The sequence below is a fragment of the Metopolophium dirhodum genome, chromosome 1 (assembly GCF_019925205.1).
Source record: "Metopolophium dirhodum isolate CAU chromosome 1, ASM1992520v1, whole genome shotgun sequence".
NCBI classification, from domain to species: domain Eukaryota; kingdom Metazoa; phylum Arthropoda; class Insecta; order Hemiptera; family Aphididae; genus Metopolophium; species Metopolophium dirhodum.
Genome location: NC_083560.1, coordinates 16,765,977 through 16,775,847, shown reverse-complemented (window position 1 = coordinate 16,775,847; position 9,871 = coordinate 16,765,977). Strand labels below are relative to the sequence as shown.

The following is a 9,871-nucleotide window of genomic DNA, read 5'->3' as shown; positions in this document are numbered from 1 at the left end:
ATTAACATGTGTAATTTTTTTCTGGTTAGGGTACAGGTTATATAGATATATCATTTTTTCAATGTGTAGGAGTAGGAACTAACATACGCAATAATTTTTTTACCGTCTAAAAACTTGCATGTTGGGTATAGCATTTTTTCCACAATCTAAGAACTATCATTTTTTTTTTTACCTGCTGTTATAGAAAAATATTATATTATAATATTATATAGAACTTAATAATCAATTACATCGCTTGTAAATTACTTTATTTATGAATATTTAGTAGGTAGGCTACACAATGAAAAAAATAAATTAATAATTCATATAAATAAATAACTTACACCTACTTAATAATTACTACTAAACTTAAATAAAGAATATTTAATTTAGATATTATATTAGTTATATTATTGTACATTATTTGTACCTTTATAGATTTCAATAATACTTGGTGATATTGTTTTTTTTAATTATAATATGTAGGTACGTAATTTACGATTTACCATTGTAAATATGCTTATGCGTGCATTCAAATCTAGCTAGTTTATACATTTAAATTAGTTACCTTTGAATATTATAATTTACCTATTGTAATAAAACTGTACAAAATTCCCTCACGGAATGCCTGGAACACTAATTTCAGTTATTACAACTACTATAAAGTTTAAAATGGTGTATTCCCAAAATTGCTAAATGGACTTGGACGACACACACGACACACGGCATGCCGCGGGTAATCACTCGATAAGATACTCGTTCATAAAACCCACATAATACACCTAAACGATTTTTGAGAAGAGTATAATATAATAAGAAATATCAGAAAAACATAATATATCATTTATATAGCACCAGCCTAAACATTGTTTACTGTTAAATTTTCATGTTCATTGTTTTATAAAAAAAGTTCAACGATTTATATTGATTAATATTATTTAATAATGATTTATATTTTTTGAAATTATAATGTTTCTAACATAAACTAGATCGTATATTACTTAACAAGAATATTGATATTTAAAAAAAATGGTAAAAAATCAGCCACTTGACTTAAATAAATGTTTTTACGATATAAATTTTTCTGAAAATCAGATTTACAAATTGGCTATTTTGGATATTTTGGAAATTTTTTTTATCAGTTTTTAAGTTTTTTATTTTCAGTATTAAAAAAAATAAAATAAAAAATGTATACTAAAAATGTAGCGCAATAGTCTATGAATTATATTTAAAAGAAATTTTTTAAAAATATTAATTAGAACAAAAGTTATTTCATCTGTCAGATCTCAGTGGGACACCCTGTATTTATTTTAGATTCTGAGCGAAGCGATGAATGTATTGATTCTACAATGATGTGTGTTTTTTTTTTATTTTATTTTTTATTTTTTTATTTATTTTTTTATTTTTTTTTTTATTTTTGTGTCTGTCATCACCTTTTAGGACAGTAAAAGTGCTTGGATTTTCTTCAATAGTAACTTTTCTGATAGGAAAGTGAATCTAGTTGGTACTTTGAGTGGGTCAAATGTAAAAATTTCCTAGTAGTTTTTACAAGCGACGTGAAAAACAAAAGAAAAATTAAGGAAAAACGGGAATTTTTACGCAAAATCTGTTTTCGAGAAAATCGATTTTGGTTTTTGGTGTAACTCTAAAACAAATGACCGTAGGGACATGAAATTTTGACTGAATGTTTATATTAGCATTTTCTATACACAATAAAATATATCGTCCTAATAGCAGTTGAAAAATATTAAAAATACATAGGCACAATTTTTTTTTATAAGCATTTAAAGTTCAAATTTTGACAACATTTATCAAATTTATAATTTATTAATTATTTTGTGGTTGAAAATGTATAAAATGTTTAACTTTTATGGCTAAAGATTGAAAATTTAAAACAAGGCTCCGAGTAAATAGGTTATATATAAATTACTTTATTCACAATAATATCATCAAATATACTTGGTAAAATCATAGGCTGACTGACCGTTTTCGCTCAGAATAGTTTTTCTTATACAATGATAGTATATCATTGAATTCAAATTTAACACCATCCATTACAGTGACCCACTTGTAACCTACTGTACAGCAGAGCGACATCCACTTATCCACCTTTTTTATACATTAGAGTACTAGGATAGGTATTGAAGCAACGAAAATATTTTAATTTTATGAATAACAATAGAAAAAAGTGGGTAAGTGTATGTCGCTCTGATGTACAGTAGGTTGAAAGTGGGTGATGTTAAATTTGAATGCAATGATATAAAACCATTGTACAGGAATAACGGTTTAGAGGGAAGACGGTCTATCAGCCTATAATATTACTAAGTACTAATTAAATAGGTATATTTTATGATATTATTGTGATTAAAGTAATTAATTGTAGGATTAGGCATTAGTATATATGTACTACGGTAGGATATATTAATTTTTGCCAAAAAGATTACATTTTAAATGTTGTTTTGTGTATTAAATATTTAAATATAATAATACACTATAAAAGTTTCATATATACACGAGTAATATTTTTAAATTACATCTAAATAACTAAAATCGTTATTCTTAGTTTTAATATGTAATTTCATCGAAATTTGAATTTGAAATGTCTCTAAAAAATAACTGTGTTTTTATGTCTTTTATATATTACATTTGGTTTTAGCATGAACTATTATTAGAATCTTTGTTTTAAAGTTTCAATACTTAGCTATAAAAATTGAATATTTTATATTTTTTTAATTGGGTACAATAATGGTTATTGTCAAAATTCGAAGTTTAAATACTTATAAAAAAAATTGTGCTTATGCATTAGCATTTTTAATGTTTTTCTTGTATTAAATTTTCAAGCTTTTTAACCCAACGAATAAAATTTTATGGACATAATATTATAAAAAAAAAAAACTAAAGAAATTGAAAACTGAAGATGTCCGTAAACAGCTCAAAACAAGTTAGAATATTTTGAAAATGTATAGTGTATAGAAAATGATAATATAAACATTGAGTGAAAATGTCATGTATCTGTAATTTACGGTAAAACAAAGAGTTACACCAAAAAACAAAATCAATTTTGCGTAGAAATTTTCATTTTTCCTTAAATTTTATTTTGTTTTTTCCTGCGCTGTTTAAAACTATTGGAAATGTTCAATTTCAACCCCTTGATTTATACCAACTATAGATTTACTTTTCATTGATCAAGATACTGTTGAAGAAAATCGAAACAGTTTTACTGCCCTAAGCCCCAGTGGCACCAAACACGAGTATCAACTGAGAAAAATTCTCCAGAACTATTTATGAGTGGGCTAGGTGGGTGGGCGGTGATAATAAGTCATCAGTTATTACTTATTAGTGGTAATTAATACTTAAAGGCAGTATATAGTGATTTTAATGCACTATTTGAGAGTTGCTAAACTTTTTTTAAGTAGGTAGGTCTAACACCAGTATTTTTTCCCCATATCATGAAATTAATATAGATCAGCGCCACTGCTTAGCCCCCAACGGTGATGACAGACACAAAAATTAAAAACTAAAAATACATACATCAAATGTTAAATAGTATTTCTATGACAAATAATTATGTATGCTACTAGATAGCGCTCATGTCGCTTTAACAAATTCCGGTTATTTACGGTCCGTGATATTTCAGAGCACGTATTTTTGCTTTCCGGGATTTTACGGTCCGGTAATTTAAAGTCCGGGACATTACAGTCCGTGATATTATGGTTCAATATTTTTGAATTCCGTAAATTTACGGTCCGTATATTTACTATCCGCGGGATTTTTTTTTCCGGATTTTTACGGTCCGCCTTATTATTTTCCGAACATTTACGGTGCCCCATATCACAACGTTAACACCCTAGCCATGGTTGCAACCTTGTCGCTTTAAATTTATTATTTAACAAAATTGAAAACTCACTGTTGTTGTACAGTAGTAGAATGAGTTTTGTTTTCTAATATTATATAGGTAGGTAAGTTTGAATACTTCATTTGTATAATCGATAATGTGTAAGTCATAATTTCTCCAAAAATTGTATGAAAAGATCTCTAGTATATTTTTCTTATTAAATAATCAATAAAACGGCATTGTCAAATCATTTAATAAAAAATCACCTCTCATACACTTTTAGTTTTTTTAGTTTCTTTGAAGTAATTACGTGAAATGGAGATAATATTTAATTAAAAGATTTCGATAGGTGGATGGCGTATTATCTTAAATGTATAACCAATTATTATTATAATTAGTTATATATAATTTATTCAAAACTGTTTATCAAACTTGAGTATCAACTATACAATATGACCAGGAACGATGTGCCCAGCTAGTGACATAAAAATATATCTCTTAAGTTTTGTGGAAAATCCCTCTAATCCCCACAAGGATTTTGTAAAGTGATGAATATTATTTTTGAAAATTACCTTCGGGCCGCATGCAATAAATTAATTTAAATGTGCTCATAATATTGACCAAAGTTGTATTTTTTTTCGCCGGGACCCGGGTATAAAGTTTTCTAGTTCCTAGTTACATTTTGAATGATAATAATTATAATATACAAGAATATTAGTATGATATTTTATTAACTCAAGTGTAGAATGTTGGATTTAAGAATGTAAAATTCAGTACAACATTTTTTAAAGGACCACCACTCTAAATGGTAGGGAGGAGACTTAGTAATTTTTTTTTTTTCATTATGACTTGTTCTTTTTTTTTTATAAATCTGAACAAAAGAATATAATTTATTATAATTGTAGATTTAAAAAAAAGTACCTACAATAGTCACGGATTTATTAAATTCAAATGATATTGCCCATAACGAAAAAAAACTCCGGGTAAGTCGCTGTGCTGTGTCTACAGTAGGATTGGTTGAATTTGAATTCAATAATATAAAATCTCTGCATACAAAAAAATGATTCTGAGCGAACAGGGTCAGTCCTTGTTTTAGTTTTCCAATCGATTTGATATCTAATTGATATAGATAATAATTGAACATTTTATACATTTTTCACTATCAAACAATTTGTAAATTTTCGAGATTATAATCAAATAGGTATATTGTCAAAATTTGAACTTTAAATGCTTACAAAAAAAAAAAAAAAAAATGGTGACTGAATCAGTAATCTTTTTCAACTGATTTTATAACTGCTTATGAGGAATCTTGTATTAAATTGTTAACATAACCTTAGGTATATTTTAATATGTCGCAGGTTGGTCACTTCCCTCCGGTGTGACTCGTGATTATAACCCCTCGACCGCAAATATATTTTAAATGAAATGGTAATGACCGGGACATATAAAATGTAACTAATAATGACAGATGATTAACTAATTATCAGGGCTTGAAACCGATATTTGATACCGATTTAAAATACCGGTTAAAACTGTTAAAACCCGAAACCGAAAACAATATCGGAAAAAACCAATACCGGTAATCAAAACCTAAATTGAAATCGGAAAAATTCAAAACTTAAAACGGAATCATAAAAAAATGAATACCAATATCGGAAACTGTAATCAAAATCGGAAAAAATATTTACGGTTTCAAGCCCTGCTAATTATACATTTTTGATGTTTTTAGTAAATGTTTGCCACAAATCACAATGCGCAAAAAGTTTTAATAAAATATTTTAAATACACTCTTTAGCGAGGAATATAGGCTAGTAATTATGTCTAGACATTATTAATCTAAAAATAACAAACAAATATTGTAATGTTACTAAAGACTAACTTACAAAAAGTATTGATTATAATCAGTAGTTATGAAATATTTTGCAGAACCACCTAAAGTAGTATTGTAAAGCCTTTTACCACATTACCACTAACCAATATCATGGTAAATGGTTGTGTTTAATTTATTAATTTGAGGCAAGTAAGGCATAAATTACAACAATAAAATTCTAAATATTTAAACACATATTAATACACCATGTTATTAAATTTAATATTTTTTATATCTTCTAAAAATTGTTTTTCGGATTTTAGATGTTTGTTTATTATTGAACAGATGTATACAATTGTAGATAAATGCCAATGACTAATAGTAAACTAATGGTTAATGGATGCAATATGAATCGATGATAAAGACATCAAGTCGTTGAATTCGTTTGAAGATTATAATATAAAATGTGAATAATTGATTATATTATATTAACTAATATACTATTATTAGTTTTCAATTATTTAATTATTCGGAAAAACGAATAGTTTTTTTTTTTTTTTATTGATAATGAACTTTAGATTAAGATGAATAAGCTGATGAACGAATGATGGGTACAATTCCTAGTAAAGTATAATATGCATTATGTGATACGATTCTGATAAATTAACAACAAGTGTTATTGAATATGAAATCACTAAAATATAATTAAGTAGGTAAGCGTATTTTTAGAAATACTTGATTTAAGTATTTCATTTGAGTATCCTGAGATGTGTATATATACGCTGGTATTTGAAAATCAAAACTTATACTGTTACTGTTGTACAACAAGCAACAGTGGTGTGTTTGTATTCAATTCTGTTAAATAACAATTAGCGAAAAAGTTGCGACCATGGCTAGGGTGTTGATGTTGTTGTCTGTGATATTCATCAGCGTTTATGTGACGGAACAAGCATACTTTTTGCAGAAAGATTTTATTGACAATATCAACGAACATGCAACTACATGGAAGGTGTGTCATTAATTATTTATATTAGGTTCAAAAAATATGATGTTAAATAATGTTTATTACTACCGTTGTTTATTATGTTTATTAAATGAGATAATATTTCATAACATTCTCTACTCCGAATTCACTGCCAAGTTTCAGAAATTAATTTTTTCAAAATTTCAACTTTAAACGCTTATAAAAAAATTGTGCGTATTTATCTTTATTTTTTTTATTATACTTCTATTTTAAAAACTTGTGAAAACTTTATATTTAATTTTAAAGCTTTTTGACGAATTGAAAATTTTTTTCGAATAATTATATACTAAAAAATTTCAAATTTCAAATACATATTATGAAATAGCTAAAAATATTCAAAATTTTTTAAAATAATAAAACAATCATTTGGTAATCATCAAAAATATAATATCTTCATTTATTTGTTTTCGAATTACAATAAAATAAGGAAATCGTTCATTTACATAACGTGAATATCCAATGTCATAAAAATTTGAACTTAAACGCTCATTAAAAATGTATTCAACTTTCCGGTAAACTTTATTTTTTGTTAATGGTAAAAAATCGTATAAGTAATCGTGTATTACATTTTCAAATGTTAGCTAGGTATGTAAAGAAAACTTGCAACGAATTTCTAACTATACTATGCCTAAGTCCCCACTAAAAATATTTTTCAATTACATCAAAATAATTAATATTATTATTATGCGTTTATATATAAACGGTACCTATATTCAATTCCGTTTAAATTAAAATTCCTTATTTATAATGTTTTGTTTTAAAACTACCGATTAAGATTAAGCGTTTTATAAACTTTTAAACGCCAAAAGTACAAGATAATTTACAAATTTTCTAGACTTTTACAATTTTTTCAACATTTCATCTTGCAACGCTGTTAAAAATAAAACCACGACCAAGTATTTTCAATATTTTTAAATTGCTAAACCAACTTTTTTGGAATCTTGTGTTACATTTTTAAGCCATAACTATAATAATTAAACATACATTTTGAACTACAAAACAATTGGCACATTATCGTAATTTTCGTAATTTTTTTAAGGAAAATACTTTATTTACATTTTATTTGTTTAATTATTTTTATACTAACCAGAACATTTAACAAATTAGGCAGGTGTAAACTTCGACCCCAATACACCAAAGGAACATATTCTTAAACGTTTGGGATCAAAAGGTGTACAAATTCCAAGCTTAAATAATATGAATATGTACAAAACCGACGATGCAGCTTATGACAACTTATTCGGCCGAATTCCAAGGCACTTTGACGCTAGAAGAAAATGGAGACATTGTCAAACGATCGGAGCAGTCCGCGACCAAGGAAATTGTGGATCGTGTTGGGTATGTAATGATATATGTGTCAATAGTGTTGGACATTATTTTAAACGAATCATTAATTTAGGCAGTGGCCACGAGCTCAGCCTTTTCTGACCGTTTGTGTGTAGCTACAAATGGAGATTTCAATGAATTGTTATCCGCCGAAGAAATCACTTTCTGCTGTCATTTATGCGGCTTTGGATGTTATGGCGGTTATCCGATAAAAGCATGGAAACGTTTTAGTAAACACGGTCTAGTAACCGGAGGTGACTACAACTCATCAGAGGTATGCGACTTGCTCTGAGTAGACTATTAATATATTTGTATAATATTATGTTTGGACGTTTGGTTTAACGTCGCATACATCGTTTTTAGGGCTGTGAACCATACAGAGTCCCTCCTTGTCCTTATGACTCTGAAGGAAATAATACATGCGCCGGTCACCCAATGGAATTAAATCACAGATGCAGGAGAACTTGTTACGGAAATCAGGAACTCGATTTCGACGAAGATCACAGATACAGTATGATCTATTTCGACAATATATTACATGTGGTTAAAATAATACGTGTTTAATCTATTAACTTATGATCGTAGCACGTGACTACTACTACCTAACGTACGGCAGCATCCAAAAGGACGTTATGACTTACGGACCAATTGAAGCATCGTTCGAAGTATACGACGATTTTCCCAGTTACAAGTCAGGTAAACGATAAGCACCATTGATTGAGTATAATATAACACCTATGTATTTTGTGTTTCTATTTCGATAATCATAAAATATATTTCCAACCGTAATTTCAACGTTTTAAAGGTGTTTACGTGAAATCGGAAAATGCCTCATACTTGGGAGGACATGCCGTCAAATTGATCGGTTGGGGTGAAGAATACGGAGTTCCATACTGGCTGATGGTCAACTCGTGGAACGAAGATTGGGGTGATGACGGTCTTTTCAAAATTCGACGAGGCACAAACGAATGTGGTATCGATAATTCGACAACTGCTGGTGTACCAGTTACTAACTAACCGAATTATTTTTATTTATTGCTAGTTATTTTAGTAGTTTATATTTTATTAGTTTGAAAATGAAAAAATATTGTCATGTTTTTCATGTTTAAATAAAATTAGTTTTAGTCATCCAACATACAGTTCTTATTTGATTTCTTTTGTTTTCATGAGATTTTACAGTAAGATTAATCTTTATAATTTATTAAAATAAATGTTTCTTTGTGTGTTTGACATGCTAGATCCATCGTACACTTTAACACATATATAACAATGAATTAATTAGGTATGTACAATAGAAAATGTATGTTATTTAAACTTAGTAATAAGGTACCATAAATGTTTGCCAAACATTGTTTGGTTTATGATACTTAAACCCTGTAACGTCTCACACGGTGGCTTGCCCAGATTCGGCGTGGAGCGTACGTTGACGAGAAACTTCAGTGGTAATAAGGTCGCCAACCAACAGCCGAGATTCGGAAATCGGAGCGTGTGGGATTTGTAAAATAAAATGAAATTGGGAAAAACAATAATAAAGGTATTTGATGGGGATCTACAGGTATATTTATTTTAATATTTATGGTGAAAACAAAAACAATAATTAAATTATGGCCAAGAAAAGCAATATCGGCATAAAAACTTTGCCGCAAATAAAAAGGTCACCTTAAAAAAAAAACACATACATATTAATCATAACAACTGCATTTTCGCAGGGTACTTGCAAACGGTACCTATGCGGTTACCGGCGTACATAAATAATAATACCAATAATAATAATAATACACGTAGTACACTACCGTAGGTACTATACACGTAACAAAACACAAAATACCGGCCAAGGTGTAGTATAAATCATCAAAAAAAATCATTATAATAATAATGTTACCGAATTCTGGGCGTG

At 28.1% G+C, this 9,871-nt stretch overlaps 1 protein-coding gene across 1 annotated transcript; it reads left to right on the top strand.

Moving 5' to 3' along the window:
* Positions 1 to 6,425: 6,425 nt before the first annotated feature.
* LOC132935504 (cathepsin B-like) lies at positions 6,426 to 9,109 on the top strand. The gene is made up of 6 exons (XM_061002079.1): positions 6,426 to 6,633; positions 7,756 to 7,986; positions 8,048 to 8,248; positions 8,338 to 8,485; positions 8,560 to 8,670; positions 8,780 to 9,109. The coding sequence occupies exons 1-6, from the start codon at positions 6,514 to 6,516 to the stop codon at positions 8,989 to 8,991; spliced, it is 1,023 nt and encodes a 340-aa protein (XP_060858062.1). The 5' UTR covers positions 6,426 to 6,513; the 3' UTR covers positions 8,992 to 9,109.
* The last annotated feature ends 762 nt before the right edge of the window (positions 9,110 to 9,871 follow it).